Source organism: Phaenicophaeus curvirostris, chromosome 3 (genome assembly GCF_032191515.1).
Source record: "Phaenicophaeus curvirostris isolate KB17595 chromosome 3, BPBGC_Pcur_1.0, whole genome shotgun sequence".
In the NCBI taxonomy this organism is placed as follows: Eukaryota; Metazoa; Chordata; class Aves; order Cuculiformes; family Cuculidae; genus Phaenicophaeus; species Phaenicophaeus curvirostris.
In genome coordinates, this window is record NC_091394.1 from 36,437,113 (window position 1) to 36,462,279 (window position 25,167).

Here is a 25,167-nt window from a genome sequence, read left to right on the forward strand (position 1 = left end):
TTTATTTTACTAATTATAAACTATTGTAAACAAGGTAAAATTTTGCGGATTTTTATGTAAGAGACACAGAAGTTAGAATTTCTTTGTTTTAGCAAATGTGAATATCTTCTAATTGAATTACTTTTTGAAAGGTGTTTTTTTTTTGTTTTGCTTTTAAAGGTACAGCCACTGTAAACAGCACCAGCAATAAGAAGGAAGAAAAAGAAGAATACGATGGCTTTTCCAAACCGGCAAAGATCTTAAAGGAAGGAAGTGTGTTAGACATTCTAAAAAGCCCTGGTGAGATAATGAACTCCTTCTAAAAAAGATAAAAAATACGCTAGCATATATCTGCGCTAATTTTCATATAATACCACCACAACAACAGAAACCCCGCTTTGCCACAGTTAATGCAGTATTACCTATAAATACAAACATTGGAGAGCATTATGTTAAATGCTGTAGCTGTTAGGGTGGATCTCCCCTTCAAAGTCATTTTATGTTGCTGAAGGGAAATCTGCAGCTTCAAACCAGATGCATTGCTTCTCCTGTTTGTGTTAGGATGTAATTGTAATTGAGGTTTAAAGAGAATTAGTCAAATAATCAGTGTTTCATTTTGAATAAATAAAATTTATGGAATTGGGAAGGAAGTGTTTGTAAAATGCTTTACAAACGTTCCTTTCCTACCTTCACAGTCCCTGGAAATTAAGAATTGTAAAGCCAGTTCCCTTCCTAAGGAAGTTTCAAAAGCTGCAAATCTTTTGGCCTTAAATTGTAACGGTTACAATAGATAAAATGGATTGGATGTAAATTTTAAGTAGAAGTGGGCTGTTCACTTTAAAAATACTTTTCTGATTTTTGTTTTTAAGCAATTGCATTTGTTTTCAGCTGTTTAATAAAGTGTACGTATAGATGATATGTTTCGTTTTAAGAAAAAGGATTTTATTGAATTTGACTTCTCCTACAGGCCTTCAGTTGCATCAGTTTTTGGGTGTTTTATGAAGTGACAAATCTATTTATCTCTTAGGAAGGCAGTGCCTTTTTATATTGGAAAGAGCTAAGGGAGAGGAAACATACTGCGCGTTTTGTTTAAGGAAAGACCTATGAGTGAAGTGACACTAAATTCCTTTATCAGTTTAAGAGAAGCAGGTTCTAAATCCACACTGTTCAAGTACTCTCCTGATATTAAAAACCAGCCCCCAAACAATAATAACATAATAAAAAAAATCTTCATTTTAGCTTTGCAAGTAATTTGTGCTGCTATTTAAGATGCACTGCCATGGCATTTTCTTTCACATTTCCATAGTGGTGGTTCTTGTTTTCTGTTAAAATTGGCACCTTTAAATAAGGAGTTGGCCTGTGTCCAATGCATTTTGCGCAAAGATTATATATAACAATTGTTCTGTTGTCTCAATTTTTATTCCTTAAATTCAATATCTGTGAGGAAATGCCGTATGGATTGCTGCTCCAAGTACCAACTGCTGTGTAGCCGCTAAAGTAAATGGGAGTCATCTACTTTGGCAGAAACAGCTTTAGAAATTCTATTTGATTTGGTGTGGTGTCTTAAAATGAAGCTGGATTATTTCTAGTCCGTGATGGACAGTTTAGTTTTCAGTACTGTTTTCTCACACTTGTACCAGTGAAGATTTGTATTTAAAGCTTTCCCGGAAATGAAGAGTTAAACCAATCTTTAAATAAATGTTCTGTCGTATCCCAGTACAGCATATGAAATTTCATCCCTTAGGTAAGATTTCCAAAGACTTCCTCTTGCGGTTAGTCAGAATGTATAGTTGTAACCATTGGCACTTGGTTCAAATGCGCCATCTAGTATAAGTAACTTAGATGTAGTGAGGATACTGCTTTATGAGTAAGATCTCTTCCTGTTTATTTTTTCTAGGCTTTACATCTGTGAATACACGCTCCTCTGCATCTGCACAACCTGTTACAAGCACAGTGGTCTATACAAGGCCTGCAATAAGTAGTTTTTCTGCAGGTAAAGACGCCTCTAAACAAGCCTCCTCGTTCTGGCAGGCAGACACACATGACCGATGTCTGCAAAACAAAACCATGGATGGCAAGTGTGTAACGTGTCAAGCTGCTAAAGTTTCAACAGTGGAGAGTACAAAGCAGACAATAAGCTCAAGTCAATGTGTCACCTCTAAGGCTGCAGTCCCTCCAGCTGGGGCGTTGGGCTTTGAAGACAAATTTAAAGCAGCACCCAACACGTGGGATTGTGATACCTGTCTGGTCCAGAACAAACCTGAAGCTACAAAATGTATAGCGTGTGAGACACCAAAGCCTGGAACAGGAGTAATGCCTGCTCTGACATTGCCAGTGGTCACAGACAGCTCGGTGACAGTGACGTCTTCCTCTGGCAGCACTGACACAACAGTCACTCTGGAGTTTGGAGACCAATTTAAGAAGCCAAAGGGCTCCTGGGACTGTACGGTGTGCCTTGTATCAAATAAGGCAGAAGACAGCAAATGTGTAGCTTGTCAGTCAGAGAAACCAGGTGTGTTCTTCTTTTCTGTTGTTTCAATCTTAGCCTCTGTGCATTCTTTACAGAATAAAATAGATAGCATATAAAAAATACTTTCAGCAGCATGGCTGTATGCCAGACAGGATGGATTAGTGCCTGTCTGCAGGAATGGTTACAGGCACTTCTGAGGTCTTAACCCAGATTACAGCCTGTCACGGGAATTGAACTGGCTGTGAAATATATTGGTGCTGAGTTAAATTGAAGCAAATGTACCTTGCTCTGCAGCTGGTGAGGAAAGATAACTGAACTGGATGCCTTAGTTAACTTAAAACCAATTTGCTCATTTTCATTGGAGAAAAACGGGAACTTCATAGAAAGGAATAAAAATTACTGGTTTTTTTTTTCTCTTGTGAAACATAAGCAGAAACAGAGCATAGCCAAAAATGTCTCCACTCAGCATTTGTGTAACTGAGCAGAGGTGTGAAGCCAGATTTCAAGGTGGTGTAGTCTTTTAACTAGTTGTCTTAAGCTAAAACAAAACTACATGTTCATCTATGCCTCTGAAGGCCAGGGGTAGTCTCCCAAAACATGGATGTTCTTGTTCTGGAAGTTCAAGGTCCTTCCAGACTTTGGGGAGTTGGCAGTTGTCTTCAGTGCAGTGCTGGGTTGTTTCCCGTGATGTGTGATTACAGTGGATTTTGAATGTGCTTGTTTTCAAAGCACAAATAATTATTTTAGTGTTAAATTTCATTGGCTCTTAACATTATTTAACATACCACTATGCCAAAAAACACCTTCACAAATACATCTGGGGGAATCTGAGATGTACTACATTGTGATTTTGTAAGCATGCTGTACAGCAAGAGTGAAATTTCTTCAGATAAGATAATGCATTTCAGAGGGAGCTTTATTCTCATGGCCTTTTCAGCCTCAGAGTTGATCAGCTGGCACTTTTGTTTGAGACTCTAGCCGTTTCAAGGAGGAATTTTGGAAATGTGAGTGGTTTGCCACAGCCATCTTGGTATAGAGGACTGCACAGTTGTGTTACATCTGACAAGGGGGAGCATGAGGGAAATAAAATGAGAGGATAAAGTTCTCTGGATGGGCTATGAAAGAGAAGACCCATTCCTGTCTTTACTGTTTTGAATATGAGTCGTTATCCTCTGCCTCTCTCTTAAAAGCCATCCTCAGTGATTTAAAACTATAGGTGAATGTGACCACTGTGCGATGTGATGCTTTTGTACCTTCCGGATGACCACTTCAGTCCTTGCACTTTTGGAGCTGAAGTTTTCTGTTGGGATGCAGACAACCCTTCCTTTACAGGGGAGAAAAATCTGAATGCAAGGGTTGTCTTTTGGGCCTCTTTATGGAGGTCTCTGCTGCTGTTGAAGACAGTGTAGCATCTGTACTGAACAGAGTTGTGAGTTTGGAAGCTTCCGAGTTCCTCTTTTTTTTTTTTTTTTAATGTCATGATGGACTATTGAACATGTCTGTCTTTTGCATTTGGCGGTGAATAGTCCTGATAAATTCTCAGCCTCGCCATCACTTAACAGTGATCATTAACTTGAGTGGTGCTAATTTTGGCCATAGGTTACTCGTGTCACCAGAAATTCTTTTAGTAGTTTCAGTTGAGTGCAGCACATCTACATTAGGCTGTGTTGCTGTACTGTTTGAACTGCAGTTGCCGTTTTAATGTTGCTGGTTCAATTTATCTTACAATCATAGATTATAAAGAAGAACCCAGGTGTTTCTATTGCTGTTGCTCTCAGATTGAGTTTGACTGAACTATCTTGTATTTTCATGGGTTTTTTACTGTTACGCTTGTCCACTTTGTAATTTAGTGAGCATTTAAGTGTTTCTTTAAAAGTTCATGTTCACTTCATCATTTAAGCGGGATGATTAACTGTCTGGCTTGCTTCTCAGGGAGTTCAGTGCCTGTGACCAGTAGCAGTGTTTCTGCATTTTCTGCTCCTTCTGGAGGATTTTTGGATTTAGACAAATTCAAGAAGCCTGAAGGAAGCTGGGATTGTGAGGTCTGCTTGGTCCAAAACAAAGCAGAAGCTACAAAATGTGTAGCCTGTGAAAGTGCAAAGCCAGGCACCAAAGCAGAACTCAAAGGTAATGAAATACTCAATGATAAAAACCGGAGTGTGTATTCTACAATTTATTTTGTCTTTTCTCTTTTGATTTTTTTCTTTTTTTTTTTTGTTTAAAGTATTATTATTTTTCATTTGAGGTATGACAAAATTGTTCATTTTTTTCTCTAGAAATATTGCTTAAATAAGGTAACATGTCTCTGTTTCCAGAAAAAAGGATAATCCTTTTGAGAGAAAAGCTCACATTAATGAGATAATTGTTCTTTACAAGCCTTATGTGTTGTTCATTTGGAGCTTAGACTAAAAGCATGATCTTGCAAGGAAGTTAGTAGTATACTTTTCAAAGCCAGGTAGTGGACAGAAGAAGACCGTTGTGAAAAGGCGTATGTAGGGAGGAAGTGTAGAGTTCTCTTATTGTTTTGTGGTTTGTTGGTGGTTTTATTTGTTTGTTGTGTTTTGTTTTGGTTTTTGTTTTGTTTTTTTTTTTTAACAAAAACAGTTTTGACTCCGGGGAAGTTCAAGACTAGAATCCCAACTATGTAGCCAAAGCCTGCACGTAGTACAATCATACATTGCGAACTTAATGTTATTACTTTTTTCTGCAGGTTTTGCTTCTGCTACTGTGTCCTCAAATCCTGCAAAGCCCTCATTTATATTTGGTATCCCGGCGTCGTCCTCTGATTCTTCTCATACGTTGGGTAGCACAGGAAATTTTAAATTTGGAGAACAAGGGAACTTCAAGTTTGGCATTGCGTCTGAATCTGCATCCTCCAACACTGTGAGTGGGGAATTTAAGTTTCCTGCTAATGCAGGGGACTTGAAATTTGGAGTTTCTTCCTCAGACTCTAAACCAGAAGACAGTAAAAAAGAAAGTAAAAGTTACAATTTTGTCTTTGGACTTTCATCTACAACCAGTCAGGCTTCTTCAACATTTCAGTTTGGGACACCGAGCCTGGGGCAGCAGGAAAAGAAAGAGGAACCTGTTTTGGGAAGCTTCGGTTTTGGCACAAGTTCTGCTTCTTCCATAGCTACCAACGAGAATAAAACTGGAGCTGGTGGCTTCACTTATGCAGCTGTGGCAGAAAAGGAGGTAGCATCACCTGCTCTTGCATTTAAGAAGCCAGATGAGAAAAAGGATGAAACACTTCCAACAAAACCAGGCTTCTCTTTTGTCAGTGTGGAGTCTGCACCTGCCCCACAGTTTGTTTTGGGAAGGACAGAAGAGAAACAGGACTCTGTCACTTCTGCTGCTCCATTAGCATTTGGAAAGAAAGGTGACGATGAAGAGTTAAAGGCACAACCTATCTTTTCAGCTGGGACAGCTGAGCATACCAAAGAGGAGAGCACAGCAAAACCTATATTCAATTTTAATTTCAGTAAACCATCGGAGAAGGAAACGGAGCAGGCAAAGCCATCTTTTACATTTGGGCCACAAACCAGTACTTCAGGTAAACAGAACATCTTTTGTCTTCACTTGCTGCTTGTGTCCATGAAATAATACCTCTGAAGCTACACTGAATAAAATCTATGGGATTTGATATGTTCATGCATTATAGTTTTAGGAAAGGCTTAATTGGTACCTCAAGTCTGTCTCTAGTTCTGGTTGTTGGTGTGTAGGCAGTACGTATCAAGTCCTTTTTAGTTTTCAAGGTGTTTTAACACTAGGTTTAGACAAAGAAATCACTACGCCTTAAGGAGCCTGTATCGCTTTCTGTATAAGCACAGAAGTTGTATGGTCTCAGTGGTCGCAGCTCAGCTGGTGGTCGCATCTGTGTTATGGTGTAGTGTAGAGGCCTCGCACCAGCATTGTTTCTCACACTGAAAGAGGACAACAGAGGGAGTATCTTACTGCTGTGTCCTTGCACCTATGCTGCAGGATGTACTGCTGTTTCTGTACTGCTGCAAAGGTTAAATGTATCGCTGCATAGATTCTGCACAGTTTTTTATTCCTTTAATTGGAGCCTGCAGTGGAGGATTAAAGTTCTTCAGTGTGTGGAAAACTTCTGGTTGTTAAATTCCATGTGTATAACTTGGAAGCTGTGTTTTAGAGAACAGAATTAGTTTCTGACTTCTGAAGTAATACGAAAAAGGACATCAGTAAGTAACCCTGAATAAAAACAGTGCATGGGGTTATACTGGTTTTAATTACAGTATTCTTAAGATGAACTGCTACTGAACAGACATGATGGGTTTGGAGGATTGTGGGCTTTGGGGAATGGGAGATGGCTGGGTGGGTGGATTTGAGGTTAGGTTAGGTTAGGTTAAGTTCAGTTGGGTTTTTTTTATCTGCCAGGTAAGGTTCTGGGGTTTGGGTGCAGTCACAGAAGTTTCATGAAGCACCTGGTGCAAAAAGGAAATTTTAACAAGCGTTCTTGAATGGTATAGGCTCTTAAAAGTGGCACAGATGAAAAGGGGCCATAACTGCTGGGAAAAAAAAATACAGTGGGAAGTTGAAAGCCAGATCAAATTAATAATGAGAATTAGACCAGCAGCTTAGGGAAAGCTGAGGAATTATTTACTTTAAAAGACAGCCCTATTTGAAGTCTGTAAAACTTAGTACTGTTCTCTTTAGCTCCTAAAAGCAGGTTTTGCAGGTACTTGGGTACAATGAACATAAGCTTGGAAGAGTTAGGCTATAGAGTGGTAAGCTTTGCTTATTTTCAGTGTGGTTTTCAATACTGCATTGAGCAAAGCCATGGCACGCTTACAGATGATTGATGTTCTTCTGAGAACATCGGAAATATGTTCTTGTTCCAAGACATCACAAGTACTGGTCAGTACTGGTTCAGGTGATGACAGACAATGCTTAGTGTTTGTAACCAGTAAAGCCTGACTGCGGTGATGTTCTTCACAGTTCTTCCATTCCTTCAATTGTGGATGGCAACAATCATCACATTAAATATACATCAGCACATTAAACCTGGGTCTTATTTTAGCCACAGTAGCTGAGATAAGTTTTGGAGTGTCATTCAGGGCTGCTCTTTGTGCAGTAATTGAAACAGGATTCTGTTTGCTGTACTTTGTTCGGCATTTCTGTGGTGGTTTATGTAGTGTTTGTTCTTTCAGATCAAGGAACAGCAAAGCCATCCTTCAGCTTTCTGAGCTCTAATTCCTCCAGCACGGTCGTACCCGCCACTTCAGCCAACAGCAGCAGTGTGTTTGGCAGCACGATTTCTTCTACAAATCCTCAGCCGGTTCCCGCTCCCTTCGTGTTTGGACAACACAGCAACACTGTGAGCAGCTCTGTTTTTGGCAATTCTGCAGAATCTGCTGCATCTCAGTCATTTGGCTTCTCTCAAGAAAACAAACCAGCAACCACATCTTCCAGCACTGGCCCAGCTCTTACTTCATTTCTGTTTGGTCCGGGAGCCAGTAGTACTAATGCAGCAAATCCAGGCTTTACCTTCGGAGTCACAACCACATCAAGTTCAACAGGTACTTTTTATATAGATATTCTTCTTGGTCTTGTCATTACATGGAGCACCAAGGAAATACTGTTTCATGAATGTTTTACTTTGGGTAACGTGTAGGCAAAGTGCATGGAAGTAGAGAAAAGTACTGAGTATATTCAGCAAAATAAATTTGGGCTCATTTTTTCGCAGTCTGGGAAATAAAGTTTAGGCATGAACAGGCAGCAGCTTTGTTTTTATGCAAAGGACAATCCTTTATTGGGTTTCGAGTTGCATAGGAAATTTTCACCATGAGAGTGGTAGTTTCCTCCTTCTCACTATCATTCTGGTGCTGACAGTTACAAGTCAGTGAATTGCAACTTGCCTGATTTCTCTCTCCCGTACCTAAAACTCTCAAGTTTTGTAAATCATGTCAAGATTTGTGAAACCCTTCCTTCACAAGCACATATAAACACAGTACCTTTACGGGCAATTGCTGCTGCTTAAGGACTGGTATCTAATAAGCATCATGGCCAGTGTTTTGTTTTGGGTTTTTTTATTTTCTAGCAATTTAGAGAAGACAGGTATAAGAATCTATGAAGCTTCTTCATGTTTTATATTCATTAACCCATTCCATGAATTTTAGCAGACTAAAGCCTTGTGTACTACTGCATTCCTGCTGGTCTAGCAGTATGCTGGAAATGAGATGGAATCTGTCAGGGACAGACTCAATCTGGTTTGATCTGATTTCTGTGAATGATAAGGCTAAGCAATTAAATTTTCACACTTTTTTTGTGTATCAGAAATGGAGAGAAAACTGTCCTAAATTGTAACAACCATCAGTTCAGTTTAACATGCGTACAAATCAGTAACTTCCAGTGACATTTCAAGTGGGCAAAGCAGTGTCTCTAACATCTTCACAAAGGGTTTTTTTTTTTAAATGCAGAAGCCTTCAACTTGGTATTAACTTTTACTGTGTATCTGTTTGTTGTCTTGGAAAGGAAAATAGTCAGGCTTTCCAAGTCATGGTGCAATAGAAGGTATTTTGTGTTGCGTGAAGCCTGCTTAGATTTCATTAATAGTGCTGTTCAAAATGTTCCCTTTTGCACAGCATGTTTGAAAAAATACGTTTTGGATGAATATTCTCTGTCTGATAACGACAGCTTCTAATAAATAACAATTAAAATGTGCTATTTGTGGGCATCTGTTCCTAGAACATGAATGTTAACTCAGTAATTGAGTCTAGACAACCGATGTGTTTGAGATGTGCCTGACTCTCATAAATATGGTGTTTCTTAAGCTACTTACGAGAAAAGGTACAATTTCCAGATTTGCTTTATACACTCACACAATTAGTTTGAACTTAAGGTGAGCATTCAGCTACCGGACTTGGCAAACGTGAGGTTTTAGAACCTTTGTTTCTAGGTTGATTCTATGGAGGTGGGGGGAAAAGCCTGCACATACTGACATTTCTCTTCTTTTCCCCAAGGGTCGTCTGGTTCGTTTCCGTTTGGCTCTGGGCCTTCAGCGCCTACTGCTGGCCCAGCATTTGGCACCAGTCAGCCACCAGCATTTGGCCAGAGCCAAGGCTCCAGCCAGCCGAGCGCTCCGAGTTTTGGATCGCTGTCAACAACGTTGTTTTCAACTGGCGCTCAGCCTGCTCCTCCTGCCTTCGGCTCAGTGACCAGCAGTACTCAGCCCTCTGTGTTTGGACAGCAAGCGACCCAACAGCCGGGTTTTGGCTCTGCTACTCCCAGCGCTGGTGAGTGTCGCCTGTCCTCTTCCCTTCTGCTCTCAGAGATTGTGATTTTATTTTTCATCAAATGCACTTTAGGGTATATGGAGAAAGAAGATTTCTGCCTTGCACACATATTTAAGAGTAAGAATTTCCCTCCATAAAAATAATGGGTACAGAATCAAGTCTCACTCCTGACTGTGGAGGATGTGCTGTAGTGTGCCAGCTCCACAGTAAGCCTTTTCCACAAGAAACTTAGCAGATGTGGAGGCTGCAACCCTACCACTAAATATTGGAGTTATTTTCTTGAGAAATACAGGGATTACAAGGAAATGTTGAAAACCACAGAAAAGCCACTGGCAAGGTTGAACAAACCAGAATGGCAGAAGCACTGCAGAATTGTTATTTTTGGATTTGTCAGAAGAGTTCTTAGTTATCTGATTTAGGCTTTGGCACTTTATTTGGACTGGGGGCTTTGCAGTGCCAGAATATGGCCAGAATTATTTATAAGCACTTACAGGAAGGGTGCAGAGAAGGATCCTTCTAATTTAAGTGTAAGAAAGACCTGTTCCACACTAGTAATTATTAAAAAAGAAAAACACACATTAGGATATGTTATCTCCCAAGTGACAGGGGACAGGACAAGAGGAAATGGCCTCAAGCTCCTCCAGGGGAGATTTAGGCTGGACATTAGGAAAAAAATTTTCACAAAAAGGGTCATTGGGCACTGGAACAGGCTGCCCAGGGAGGTGGTTGAGTCACCTTCCCTGGAGGGGTTTAAGGCACGGGTGGACGAGGTGCTAAGGGGCATGGTCTAGTGGTTGATAGGAATGGTTGGACTCGATGATCCGGTGGGTCTCTTCCAACCTGGTTATTCTATGATTCTATGATTCTATGAAATACATTACTTAAAGGAAAGTGTCCTCTTTTCCTCTCCGAAGTTTTACAAAATAGAAAGAATTAACAAATATTTTAGTACTGATCAGTAAATTTGTTGGTGCCCTACGTTACTCAGTCAGTTGTGCATTAATCCAGCAGCAGTTTAAAGATAAGTCATAGAATGGTTTGAGTTGGAAGGGACCTTAAAGATACTCCAGTTCCAACCCCCCAGCCATGGGCAGGGACACCTCCCACCAGATCAAGCTGCCCAAGGCCCCATCCAACCTGGCCATTCTCCCCTGTCCTATCACTACTTGCCCTTGCAAAATAACCATCTTCCTGGGTTGTCTCTGTTGCTTTTTCAGTTACTTCGATGGTAGGATTTATTTTTTTTTTTAAGATGAGGTGCTGTGTTAGCACATTAAATGAAATGAGTCTCCAGATTGACTGCATTAACACAAGTGAATTTCCTTGAATAACAAACCTACACAATTCAACACTATGATTTAAGATTTTATTAATATAAAATTCAGTACATGCAAGTACAAACCTAATGGCGGCACAGAAGTTTGCCAACAGTTCATTACCAGTGTCCCAGTGGTGTTACTTTTAAGAATCCCTTTATGATTCTCTATAATAAAGTGTATGAATTCTGCCATGTGCTGTTCCCTGCAGTGAGCTGGCACTCTGCGCCCCCTCCCCCAACTTCGTCCTCTTGAGCGACCTGTAAAAAAGTTCATTAAAAACAGTGGGAAGGGCATAAGGATTTTGCTGAAAGGGATGAACTCGAATTTCAACTTCCTTAATTCCCTTCTGTTTCCACCCCATCTTCCCAGGTTCTGTATTCCAGTTTGGAAGTAATACGTCTAATTTCAACTTTCCCAGTAACCCCGGAGTATTTACTTTTGGAGTAAATCCTCCTGCACCAGCAGCGCCGGCACAGCCTTCTGGCTCTTCAGGATTTTCGTTCAGCCAGCCTCTGGCATTTACAGTGGGGTAAGAGACCGTATCACAATTTCACTTGAGCTTCGGGTAATGTCGGTGGACGGTGTTCAGCCTCTGCCACTGTTAAATCCTGAGGCGTTCAGATGAACCGTGGAGTCTAAAACTAAAGTGGGCATCCTTCCCTGTATTAGCCTGATGGGCTAACCTAAGCAGCGGTGTCTTTAAAGGAGCCTAGCAGTCAGGTATACCGCACAGCAGCATGTTGTTGTGAAATTGTCTTGTTCTTGAGAGGTAGGATCTGTATCTGGCCATTTATGCTGCCGCTTCCCTTCCGAATAAGAGAGGTTTAATTGCTTTTGGTTTCTGGAACTCTCTTCCTTCTGTTCATCCGATGCCATTTGTTGCCAGCTGGTAACTAGTGAGACAAGACTATGAAACAGTTGTTCTGGAATATCTGCTCAGTGCTGCTACTGCATTTTCAGCTACACTGTCCTAAACTCTGAACTACTGATTTCTTTTGATAGGACTAATGGGAAAAATGTTTTCTCTGCCTCTGGAACTTCAGTTTCTGGTCGGAAGATAAAGACTGCAGTTAGACGTAGAAAGTAATCGCCCGATTGGTAAAGCGACTTCGGAAGCAGCTACTACCCTGCATTGTTCAGTTGTTGGGATTGTACCTCATGCTGGGTTAGCTGATGTCAGATCTGCCTAAAGGAATATAAAACTCTGCTGCCCTTTCCTTCCCTCCCCTCCTCCCCAGTTAGAAGTTGTTTTTTTTTTTTGGTAATGAATAGAGTTGGCAACAGGGCCGTTCTCAAGCAAAACTATTTTAGACTCCAGCAAGTTACTTCTTTCACTGACTTGGCATGGTCTGGCTGTAGCCGTGAGTAGAGCCTGCACAGTGAATGGCTTGTACAATACCTCTTCATCTGCACCACTATGTGCGCTCATCTGCGTTTACTGACGCCTCGAAATTGTAATTATATCACGAGGGATGCTGTATAGAATAGAGAATGTTGGTAACGAATGATTCCTATGCTGAGTTTGTGCTGGTGTATGTGTGAAGTGGGTGAGTTTGGGTGTATTGTGCGCTAAAATTTTCTGATAGAGGAAGACTGATTAAAGGATGATCCATGCTAAGGACTTGTTAGATCTGTAGTTCTTCATTTAATAATTATACGCTATTTCTATATTTTCATTCTTACAGCCCTTTATCACCTGTCTCGCCTTTGTTATTTTATTATGAAATGTGTAAATACAATTTTGTTTCTCTATGTACTTTTTTGGCATAACAAATCTGTGAAATTGAAATTTTAATTTTGTGTGTTACGGCCATTTTTGTTTAGTATTGTCTCAGATTTTATGTAAATCCCATTATTCAAAGTTGCCTAAATCCATTTAGAAAATCTTTAAAAATTGGGAATTCTTAAAGTAAGTTTATTGGCTTTTCTGATCCATTTTTGTTTGGACCAAAAACCAGTATTGTACAAAGTATTAAGTATATATTTTTATATTTACTGAAATGGACTGTGGTGACTTTGGATAATAAGGAAAAGTTTAATATTAAAGCCATGTTTATTACAGTATAATTAACATGTTAAACCATGGGATAAACGCCATCAATAAAACCTATAAAATATTGCCTGGGAGTTCTAACTCTCCAGGGAGGTATCTGCAGCTTAACTGTACACAGTGATAACTCTCAGCCTTAGTGATGTCACATCCTGAGTGATGTCACAGCCTTTCCCAGCCTCTGAATTTTTGACAGTGACACTGATGCAGATTTTTAGAGGATCTTAAATTAGTTACACCTTTCCTGTTAGGAATGGGGGATTTGTTTAAGCTTAATCCCAGAGCCGTAGGACAGTGTGCCAGCTATCTGGCTGCGGGTGATTTTTATACAGCTATTAAAACAAAAAGCAGCTAATGTTGCAGACATTCACCGCTCTTCTCACTGAAGAGGAAGAACTGCAGCCCATTGTACATGAGTGGTGTGGGGTTTTTTTGTGCTTCTGTGGGAGCTCGAGGAGCTTCTTGGAGAGCAGGTGTTACTCGGGTAAAATGAGAGGGGATGCTCTGGTTTGTTTGAGGATCACAGCTGAATTTTCCTAACACCAGCATTCAGTTTGTTGTTGAGACAACGATTGCTTGCTCCAACTAAAATGGATAAGATATGTGTTAGTTGCCAGAGCTTTAAAGGTCTTCCGAAGCGTCACTGGGGGGGTTTTGGCAGCATTTCTGCCTTCACCCCACTGCTGCTTGGCACATGCACAGGTGCAGGTGCCGCTATTATGGAATGGCATGCTTTGCTAACCATGAAGGAGCCAAAGGCTAACTTTTGTTTTCGTGGGGGTCTCCTATAGTGTTCCACATCGCTATTTCTATAAATAGAAAAATATTCAGCAATGAGAATTTAAAGGCACACACATAAGCTGCTCCTCAGTCACATCCTGCCACTGTAGCTGTGCAGGGATTCACATGTAGTTATGTATTTCCAGGTGTCTAAATCTAAAGCGCGCCAGATCTCGGTTTTTTGCCTTGGCTCTATCCCCTGCCAGGTGCTCATCCTACGAACAGGCAGCTTTGGTTTCTGGTTGGTTCATTGCCATGCCTGAGCTCTTAATGTGAATTAAGAGCAGAATGCTTTGGAAGAACAGCTAAACAATATCTCAGAAGTTCTGTTTCAGCTAAACATCCTCACTTAAAGCGGCCCAACACCCTCAAAGGAGGGCTTTCATCAGGCCTGCTTATTGCCATTTATTGTTGAGACATTTTTATATCAGTAACGCATGTTGGCAATGTTGCTTTAATGCTAATTGAAGATTTAAGATCACAGAAGGGTTTGGGTTGAAAGGGACCTTAAGGATCATCCAGTTCCACCCCCCTGCCATGGGTAGGGACACCTCCCACCAGACTAGGCTGCCCAAGGCCCCATCCAACCTGGCCTTGAACACCTCCAGGGATGGGGCAGCCACAGCTTCCCTGGGCAACCTGCACCAGTGTCTCACCACCCTCATGGTGAAGAAATTCTTCCCAATGTCTAATCTAAATCTTCCCCCCATGTCCTATCAATCCATGTCCTTACGAAAAGTCCCCAGCTTTCTTGTGGCCTGTTAAGGTACGGCAAGTCTTTTTGTTCACTAGTAAATTACTAGTGTGAAAAAAACTGTAACCCTCGAAGCGATGAGGTATTTTGGTGCAGGTACACTTTCTGATTAGGTAAAGACTTTAAAATCATGCCTCTAGCAGAGACACCTTATTTTACTTAAGAAATATCTAAAAGTCACTATCTAAAAAGGTAGTGACGTCATTCTGGAAAGGTAACTGATGGGAAAATGTTGTTCTCCCACTAATAAGCAGTGGATCTGGTTCTGAAACATCATAACTGAAGATCAGAACACTGTATTTAGAAACAGAAGAACACCAGTTGTCAAACTAAGGTATTGCAGAATATTAACAAATGACTGATGAGTTATTTCACATGGAGACGAGAGAGAACCAAGCTCTTGGGGAAACTGGAGCTGTTTAGCCCGGAGGAGACTGAGGGGGCACCTTATCATGTTCTACAACTACCTGAAAGGAGGTTGCGGAGAGGTAGGTGTTGGTCTCTTCTCCCAAGTGACAGGACAAGAGGGAATGGCCTCAAGCTGCACCAGGGGAGGTTCAGACTGGATATCAGGAAAAATTTCTTCACAGAAATTTCAGGCACTGGCAGAGGCTGCCCAGGGAGGTGGTTGAGTCCCCATTCCTGGAGGTGTTTAGAAGAGGGGCAGATGAAGTGCTTAGGGATCTGGTTTAATACTGGACAGTTATGGTTGGAATTGATCTCAAAGATCTTTTCCAGTGTAATGATTCTGTGATTGTATAATTTGTATAGTCAGCAAAACCACTGCCCCAAACTGAAGGGAGGGTGAGAACCTCAGCCACGGAGTAGCAGGTTACACCTGAGGGAGGAAGGCACAAACACAGGGCTCCAGCAGAATTCCAAACTCCTACTCAGATTTTAATAAAACTTTAACAGTTTTGCTTATATTCCTTTCCCAAGATACTACTGACATGAGAACAAACATTTCCAAAGCTATGTAATCATGCAAAATATTAGGCTTCTTTATTCAGTATATAAGTTATTCTGAATGTACAATTAGCCAGAATTATAAAGTGAAAATAACTGCTATTTGTACGTCAGAGGTTTACACTTGTAACACGTTTCAGTTAATGTTTTCTGCATGCTCCTGAAACACAGTTGGTTGTTTTGCTTGGTATTATATGCAAAAAATGGACGAGTGCTCTCACTCCGAACAGAAGCGGAAAAGTTACTTCCATGAGTGTGATCCATACTGTTCATAGCTCCGAGGTTAGGGACACATGCTAATTCAGTAACACTGTGTAACGCACCCTTCCCAGAGCACAAGCGGCTGTTATTTCACCTCTTCGTTAGCTTATCATGTGGAGGAAGTGACAATGCCTAAGACAACCATGCAAAAAAAACTTTTCACATCACTTTTCTGATAAAATACTTAAACGTGTGGGGGAATATGATCTGTGAAGCAGTAACAAGGGATACGATAAACACTGCTCGTTGCTTTCTACACACACGGCAATGGAATTAATGTGATTTCCTCACTAATACTGCAGGGCTCTTCCCCTCAGAGAGTTTATTGTAGGACTTGGGCAACTGCTTGGGAAATAACTTGAGTTCCTCATTACCTGCCAACATCCAACACTGCAGAAGCAAGACTTTTTTTATGGTCGAGTATTTCTAGGTATCTGCTTTCCACAGTCCAACAAAGAAAACAGCTACTTTGTTTCTCACCAGAGGTTAATACTTCCAGAGTTAACACCTATCTTTTCTCCCAACTTCTTTGGCATTTATGAAAACTCCAATACTTCAAAGGTAGCTGCTGGCATCATCCTGGAGCAAAACATATTCTTTAGCTTCTGCATCAGTTCCCATTTAATTTGGGCAAAAGATTCTGATAGACACCTCAATTTCAGTTTTGGGGTAGGTCTGTGTTCACTGGGGTAGGAGGGGATATTCAAAACCAGTCTGGAAATCCCATCTTTTGATATCATCTGACTCCATTTCTTCTGACCACAATAGTCCCTGCCACGATATCGTAGGCTGTTCTGTTATGCTGGAAAAACAGCAGCGTAATAAATGCAGGAAAAAATGAAGCAATGGAAAAATTCTTGATCAAAGCTCGTATTGTGGACCTGAAACGAGAACAAAACATTCGGTGCCTTGCTTTCATTTTTCTGTTTATTTCAGTGGTTGTTTTAATTTCAAGTTTAGTGCCTCTGTTTTACAGAGCACCAAAAAAATCAATCTCCAGAGTTCAGAAGAGATTATTTCATCACCTAACCCGAAAAATATTTGCGTGAATGAGTAACTGCTGTTTTATTCTTGGATCACAGAATCTGACAATAGCTCTCGCAATCCAGTTATTGCGAAGACCAACAGTAAAGGAATGATGTTTCTCCCCAGATCGCACGCTTTCCACACTATGAACTTGAAGCCATGTGACTGAGCTCAGAGCACTTACGTTGTCATGCTGACGTTGGAAGAGGGAATGACTAACACACGGCTGGGCGCAACCAGGACGGATGTATCGCACGTCACAACTCGCAGTCCAAGCAAGAATTTCCCTGGGGTTGCTCCACCTGCTCCCCAAATGCAGATGATCTGGAAAAGAAACGTTATTTCAATTCCACACACCACCACCTTGTTGACTGGCCTCAGGTTTCCTCAAAGCTCCATGAACGTCCTAAGCTCCAACATCATCCAAAATACTGAAAGAGGATTTGCTTTATAGGCCAGCGGTGACAGAATATCTTAAACGTTCATTCAACAACTGACAACTATTAATTATAGGAGTTGATGCTTATGAGTAGTTACCTCATAGAAGCAGACTAGCAGCCTGTAGATAAGCGCTACCACCATCATCTTCTGCAAATCCTCCATGGACGTATCTTCATCTATTTCCTCAATTATGTAATGCATGGCAAATTTAGAGATGTCCCTGTAAAAAATGAGACAGAACTTTAAAATCATCTTTCTCCCAATACCAATGTTATTCCTTTTAAACACTAGAATTCGCTCCTTCAGTTCTGGTATTAGTAAAAGAACAAAAGCTCCCTTGCTTCTCTGAAACTGAACGAGCCTTTAAAGTTCAGAACAGTGGTTTTCCTTCCAAGTTGCTGCTTAGTTTGTTTTATCATTTTCATTAAGAAAAGATGATTCTTTATTAGCACTTTTGCACAATGGTGTCCCTGGGTAGCGAGCTGCAGAATCGTTCTGAACACTCTCCTGCTTCTTGGGAGATAAACAAGAGATTCTGCATGCGATCATCTAATTCTGTATAAGTGGAAAGTATCCAAGTCTCTTCCTTAGAGGAACTCTCAAGGGAAAAGAAAAGAAGGCACTCCTCCCTACAAATACAAGGAAGAAGTTGCAAGGCTCTCTAAGCAAGCAAAGGAGACCTGTCCTCTGAATGAAGTTCCTTATTCTCCGTGGTCTTTAGTGCTCACCACACTCTTCTAGAGGCAGGCACCTTGGCACACGAGATGGAAGTTCTGAACCTAAAGCAATGGAAACGTTCAGGTTTTTTACTCTAATGAAGCTATGCGGAGTATCAGTTTTGAGTTAGCTGCACAATTTCACAAGGTGAACTCTCCAATCTGACGCCTGGAATGTCTGTACCTGCAACATGTATATAGGCAAGGACTTTTCACTGACACATCAAAGTGAGAATTATTACACAGAAACGTGCAGTCCCACATCAAACCAAGCCCTCCTGTAATTTTACTATTTGCCTTCCTCTTTATTCATACTTCCCCAGCCTAACATCAAGCACATCACCCCTCACAAGTACAAAAAAACCCCAACCAAACAAACAGAATATTTCTCTGGAGTTACTTGTAAGCAACTTATTGGCTCTTGCAAAAGCAGTAGTGTTGAAGATACTGTAATGAATTGAAAAGGATTCTCTCTCTTTCCATCACCTTCACTACAGAAGCAATACACATATATTTGTTCCCCACCTCTCCAGTGCTTCCTTTTGTATCATTCTCAGCCTACTAAAATGAAAATGGAAACAAGCTGTCAGGTTAGAGCTGGAGATTTTGGCAACTAAACAGAACCGAGAGTTTGGCATTTTAATTGCTTATCTGAACAAAACCACTGATGATTTACACCAATGTATTTATTGCTTTGGACCTGACCCTCTTGCAAGCACCTTTGAAGAAGCAGTTTAGGATGTCTGAAAGGTGATAACTGTACAGTATCAGTTCACAGCCAGTCAATATTTCGTAGAATCATAGAATGGTTTGGGTTGGAAGGGACCTTAAAGATCATCCAGTTCCAACCCTCCCGCCATGGGCAGGGACACCTTCCAGTAGAAACATCTAGAAGGTTCTCTACCAAAAAACTTGGAATCTTAAATATGTTTGTACAGTAATGGAATTAGTGACTACACCAAGCTCTCATCTCCTCATAAGACTGAAATATTTGATTACACCCACCAAAGCAGAAGTACTAAATGAGCTATGGATTAAGGTATTCACAGTTAAAGCAGAAGATAAACAAGAAATAGTCGTTGAGGTAAATGATTACATCTGAATATAAAATATGAAATGAAGAATCTTTCAGTCTAGTGCACAGTTGATACACACGATGCCTAATCATACTTTTTACAAAACCCAACTGATGCTCAGCAGAGGCTGCAGGATAGCAGCACTCCTAGCAACCAAGCTGTTTCTTTAAAGTACAGACATATCTGAGGTGCAGGATCTGGACAGTGTTTTTTTGTGGGCTGGCATTGTTTTGGTCACAAATCTAAAACACAGCACCACAGAAGAAAATTAACTCCATCCTAGCCAGATGCAGGACATATTTAAAGGCCATTTAAAATGAATTTGTCAATGTTTTTTGCTTTGAAATTTTTAAAGGACTTGTAAAAAAAAAAAATCTTGCTATTGCCTCCCAAAAATAAGAGCACGTCTTATCGATCATAGAATAGTTTGGGTTGGAAAGGACCTTAAAGCCCATCCAGTTCCACCCCCCTGCAATAGGCAGGGACACCTCCCACCAGACCAGGCTGCCCAAGGCCCCATCCAGCCTGGCCTTGAATATCTCCAGGGATAGGGCAGCCACAGCTTCCCCGGGCAACCTGTGCCAGTGCCTCACCGCCCTCATCGTGAAGAGTAAGGAGTTTGCAAGCCTATGAAGACATCTGTACAAATTCTTTGTTTCCATCAGCTGACCGAAATCAGGAAGGATTTGAAAGGAAGTTAACCTAGCAGTGCTTTTCCCTCAACTTCTGACAGATATCTAAGTGCCACACAGGAGTAAACCATACATAAAACATGACACCTCAAAGAACACAAAGGGCTTAAAGCTGTGTATAACAAAGCATTAAATCATTCAACTTACTTTATTCCGCTGAGGTGCATAATACTTAAAACAATGGTCGCCTTTATGAAGAACAGAATAAAAAAATCCACCATCTCTGCTATGAACCTGTGCGCCAGCGAAGGGATAATGAACTCCCGACCTGTAACAGAAAGAGTTAATGTCACCCGGGTTTTACTGCACTGACAAAGTTCAAACTTTCACCTAAAGTATGTTCCACATTAACCTCACTGCAAGAACATTATCCAGATCTTGGTCTCAACTCACATCTTCTCTGAGAAAACTTTTAAGAGTGTATTAATAAAAAATATCTGAATCATTTATACTCAATTATATGAACCTTCTTAAATTAAACCAAGCTCTCTCAGAATTCTTGAGTGCTCTCATAATTAGGATTACAGGCAAAATCCCACCTCACTAAAGAATTGAAGTCCATTGAAGATGCATCAATTTCTGTGTTTGTTTAGAATGGTTTCGTAAAGGCAGATTTAAAGTAAATCTGAGAGTTCGGATAAAAGGAAAGTTAGATCTTGCATCTACCATAACTCTTCAATCACTCAGCAGCAAGGCTTCCATATGCACCAAGTAACAGCTCACTAAAACACAGCCCACGTCCATACAATCACAGAATGGTTTCGGTTGGAAGGGACCTTAAAAGATCACCCAGTTCCACCCCCCCTACCATGGGCAGGGACACCTCCCACCGGATCAGATTGCTCACAGCCCCATCCAACCTGGCCTTGAACACCTGCAGGGATGGGGCAGCCACAGCTTCTCTGGGCAACCTGTCATATCAAGTCAAACCCAGAAACAGGAGTGGATGAATATACTGGCCATACCTGGCACAAACATTCCTAGAGATGTCTTTTACTACAATAAAACATGTCATTCAGATGTTCCTCCTACCAAAAATCCACTATTTTGCCAGGAGTTGCTATTCGTATGGCAGGGACAGCGCGATGCAGCACACATCCCTCTCAGCTCAGAGTCTGGGATCATACATTAGCCTAGCGGTAACAACCATGGCTTTGTGCTCGTCAGCCTGGCAGAGCAGGGGAGGCTTGAGCACACTTTTTGCTCTTCTCTTCCCAGCAGGAGAGGAGTAATTTCCTGCAGGAAGGCAGGGAAGGGCGAGGGGAGGAAGTGTCTTAAATCACTAGATCCGTGAAGAGCCTGCTCCTGCCCAGAGTGCTGTTAGCATTGCTGCTCTGACACACACTCGCGGGCAGAATGAACTGGAAGAGGCGGGGACCAGTTCCACTTCGTGATACCCTAGTTAAAGATCTCCAACATTACCATGAGCTGTCCCTTATTCCAGCTTACATAAGCACGCTGGGCTGTAAACGGCCGCGGCATTGGGACGGATACGTGACCCACCCTGCCAAGCCTGCTGTGTGGGCAATAATCTGAGCGGAAAAGAAGGAGCTGTAATCACTTTAGCTGCTCCAGATACATGCACTTGCAATCCGAAGCCAAAGCACTGGCACAACAGTCTATGTTTATAATCATTTCCTATCGCTGTATCGCATACAGAATTCCCTTAGGAAGGCTGGGTGTTGCACCAATATTTAGTATTCAGAATAACCATGTCCAGCAGCAGAATAATCCTATTTATGCCCTAAATTACCTTTAACATAAAGAATCAGTTCCTGAAGCTAAGTAAAAATCCAAGAACCATTTCAGCCTGGCCTTTGCCTATATTCTCTATGACCCGCAATATCTGTTTATAAGCAATCTATAACTCCGGAACACTGCACAATTAAAGAAAATACTACTCTGTGTTATAACCTTGTTTACACAACAGCTGCTTAAAGCCACAAGAAAAAAGCAAGTTCAGAAGCCAGACTCTCTTCCCTTTAAAAGAAAGAAAAAACAACTTTTTTTACACTTTCATTGTACATGTTTTCATGTTTTCACCTGGCACCCAGCCACTGGGCTTATAACCAGCATTACGGATCAGCAATGCTGGACTTCGCCCCGCAGAAAGAAAAGAGCCCTGGCTTCTCCTCAGAGTCCTTCTGCAGCGTTCTGCTCCACAGTTCTCTACCCTTACTCCAGGTATCACCAAACACCCAAAGCAATGTCTGCTAGGCACTCCTCCACTTGAAATGTTTGTGCTCCAGGTTTTATCACTGCTGTGATCAGAACAAGTTTGTCTTACTCTTGAACAAATATAAACAGAAGCACTGCTATGCAGAGGCTTCAATATTTCCAGACCTAACAGGTTGTTGTTTACCTCACTTGTTGAATGTAAGCTAGTTCTTGCTTCTCTGCTTCCATTCCATTAAATTACTATATTTGAGCACTGAGAGAGCCCACCAGAACTGATAAAGTTTGGATGATTAAGTCTAAACTAACAGGCTGCATGTAGACAGAGATGCATTACAAGCCTGTGACCACAAGAATAAGCCTCACTGGAAAAAACCAAGCCCCTTCATATCCATGAAAACATCTTTACCAGTGCTGAAGTTCCAAGCCGTTCAGGTGAGCCAACCCTCTTAAATCTGATTATGGATCAAGTTCTGGATTGACATACATGGTAACTGGGCTATCACCCTCCATAGGGCACAGCCGCACACCTGGGTCCTCGACCCTCAAAGCTGCAAACCCCCCAGCTTCCAGCTCCCATTTCCAGGACCACAGCGAGGGTCCAGGGGGAACACAGGTGGTGCTGGGGGTGGGACATGCAGTTGGGGTGATGGGACACGCTGTGGGGAAGTGGGGACAAACACATGCTGTGGGGTAAGGGACACATGCACACTGGTGGGGACATGCTCTTGGGGGGAAACACTGGTGGGGATGCACATGTGCTGCTGGGACATACACTGCTGGGGGGGACTGACACATGCTGGTGGGGGACATGATAGGCCGGAGGGAAGGGGACACATGCTGGGGGAAACACACGCTGGTGGGGGGACACACACAAATGCTGGTGGACACACAGAGACACTGTGGGGACACACACACACTGTTGTTGGGGACAGACACGTCATCGGGGACGCAGATACACACATATGCTGGAGGGCACACGCAGATGCTGTGGACACACACATGCTTGTGGGTACAGAGATGCTGTGGGGACACACACACACACTGGTTTAGGGAATACACACGCTGTTGGGACACACACACATGCTGGTGGGCACAAAGATGCTGTGGGGAGAGACACTGCTGTTGGGGACACTCACGCTGGACACACACACACCCTGGGCACACACACCCCATTGTCTAGGGGGAAAACAGAATCACAGAATCACTAGGTTGGAAAGTACCCCCAGGATCATTGAGTCCAACCATTCCTATCAACCACCAAACCATACCCCTGAGCACCTCACTAACCCGACTTTTAAACACCTCCAGGGAAGGTGACTCAAACACCTCCCTGGGCAGCCTGTTCCAGTGCCCAATGACACTTTCTGTGAAAAATTTTTTCCTGATGTCCAGCCTGAACCTCCCCTGGCGGAACTTGAGGCCATTCCCTCTTGTCCTGTCCCCTGTCACTTGGGAGAAGAGCCCAGCTCCCTCCTCTCTACAACCTCCTTTCAGGTAGTTGGAGAGAGCAATGAGGTCTCCCCTCAGCCTCCTCTTCTCCAGGCTAAACAACCCCAGCTCTCTCAGCCACTCCTCATAAGGCCTGTTCTCCAGCCCCTTCACCAGCTTTGTTGCTCTTCTCTGGACTCACTCCAGAGCCTCAACATCCTTCTTGTGGTGAGGGGCCCAGAACTGAACACAGTATTCAAGGAGCGGTCTCACCAGTGCTGAGTACAGAGGGAGAATAACCTCCCTGGACCTGCTGGTCACGCCATTTCTGATACAAGCCAAGATGCCATTGGCCTTCTTGGCCACCTGGGCACACTGCTGGCTCATGTTCAGTCGCTGCCATCAACACCCCCAGATCCTTCTCCTCCAGGCAGCTTTCCAGCCAGACTTCTCCTATCTGTAGCACTGCATGTACAGACATTGGGGGCACAGACACTGCTGGGGACACAGACACCCACACCAACCCCCCCCCGCCGGGACACTCGCACCGCCCCCCCGGTCCCCGCTGACCTGCCGGGCGGGCGCTGTGCCGGGGGCCGCCGGCGGGGGGCGCTGTGTCCGGGGGGCGCGGGGGGGGCGCGGGCCAGGCGGGGGCGGCGAGCAGGTAGACGGGGGCGGGCGGCGCGGCGAGGAGCGCGGGCGGGCAGCCCCCCGGCCAGCCCAGGCACCCGCAGTACGAGTCCCACAGCCACTGCTGCACCCGCCGCGCGTACTCGGCCGCGCTCAGCGGCTTCGCCCCGCCACCGCCCGCGGGGGACGCGCCGGCTCCAGCCCCGGCAGCTCCAGCAGCCGCATCGGCTCCAGCTCCAGCAGCTACTTCAGCCCCACCTCCAGCAGCTGCTTCAGCCCCAACTCCAGCAGCTGCACCCGCCCCACCAGCTGCTTCAGTCCCAGCTCCAGGAGCTGCACCAGCCCCACCAGCTGCTTCGGCCCCAGCTGCAGGAGCTGCACCAGCCCCACAGACGGCACCAGCCCCAGCCCCCCCAGCTGCTTCAGCCCCAGCTCCAGCCCCTCCGGCTGCACCAGCCCTAGCTCTAGGAGCCCCGGCCCCACCAACTGCACCAGCCGCAGCTCCAGCCCTAGCAGTAGCAGTAGCAGAAGCAGCACCAGCCCCAGCTCCACCAGCCCTGGCCTCAGCGCCACTAGCAGCGGCAGCAGCAGCACCAACACCACCAGATCCAGCCCCGGCTTCAACACCAGCAGCACCACTAGCCCCCGTTCCTGCTCCAGCCCCAGCGGCGGCGGCAGCTCCAGCCCCCCGGGCCGCCCCAGCGCCCGCGCCGGGCTCCGCCATGTCGGCCGGTGTCTCCGCGCAGGCGCCGCGGGGCGGGGCTGCCCGGGGGGCGGGGGGGGAGCGGGGGGGCGGCCTGCGGGGCTGCGGGGAGGACGTCATCCCTGGGCCCAGGAAGGGGGGCGAGGTCAGAGGGCGCCCAGCGGGGCGGGTGTCCTGGTGGGAGGTGGCAGGGCGCCCCCAAGACAGGGAGAAGGGGCTGAGGGGATGTTCTGCAGGCGTCTGGGAGAGGGCTTGTGGTCGCTGGCCTTCGTCCTTGTGGGCGACTTCAGCTTGATGGATAGAATCGTAGAATCATAGAATGGTTTGGGTTGGAAGGGACCTTAAAGATCACCCGGTTCCACCCCGCTGCCATGGGCAGGGACACCTCCCACCAGACCAAGTTGTTTAGAGCCCCATCCAACCTGGCCTCGAACACCTCCAG

At 43.6% G+C, this 25,167-nt stretch overlaps 2 protein-coding genes across 10 annotated transcripts in view; one reads left to right on the forward strand and one right to left on the reverse strand.

Annotated features, from left to right (window-relative positions):
- Nucleotides 1-13,143, forward strand: part of NUP153 (nucleoporin 153) — a 47,959-nt gene extending 34,816 nt beyond the window's left edge. For all 9 annotated transcript variants that reach the window (XM_069853627.1, XM_069853629.1, XM_069853630.1 and 6 more), the window contains 8 exons: nucleotides 160-279; nucleotides 1,877-2,491; nucleotides 4,382-4,576; nucleotides 5,160-6,002; nucleotides 7,621-7,989; nucleotides 9,433-9,705; nucleotides 11,394-11,553; nucleotides 12,027-13,143. In XM_069853627.1, the coding sequence (XP_069709728.1) occupies nucleotides 160-279; nucleotides 1,877-2,491; nucleotides 4,382-4,576; nucleotides 5,160-6,002; nucleotides 7,621-7,989; nucleotides 9,433-9,705; nucleotides 11,394-11,553; nucleotides 12,027-12,111 (2,660 nt within the window). In that variant the 3' untranslated portion in view covers nucleotides 12,112-13,143. The remainder of the gene's footprint in view (nucleotides 1-159; nucleotides 280-1,876; nucleotides 2,492-4,381; nucleotides 4,577-5,159; nucleotides 6,003-7,620; nucleotides 7,990-9,432; nucleotides 9,706-11,393; nucleotides 11,554-12,026) is intronic.
- Nucleotides 13,144-15,583: 2,440 nt separating this feature from the next.
- On the reverse strand, nucleotides 15,584-24,756 carry FAM8A1 (family with sequence similarity 8 member A1). The gene is made up of 5 exons (XM_069853636.1): nucleotides 23,963-24,756; nucleotides 19,934-20,054; nucleotides 17,399-17,522; nucleotides 17,046-17,185; nucleotides 15,584-16,716 (listed from the first exon to the last, which is right to left on the reverse strand). The coding sequence occupies exons 1-5, from the start codon at nucleotides 24,744-24,746 to the stop codon at nucleotides 16,572-16,574; spliced, it is 1,314 nt and encodes a 437-aa protein (XP_069709737.1). The 5' UTR covers nucleotides 24,747-24,756; the 3' UTR covers nucleotides 15,584-16,571.
- Nucleotides 24,757-25,167: the final 411 nt, after the last annotated feature.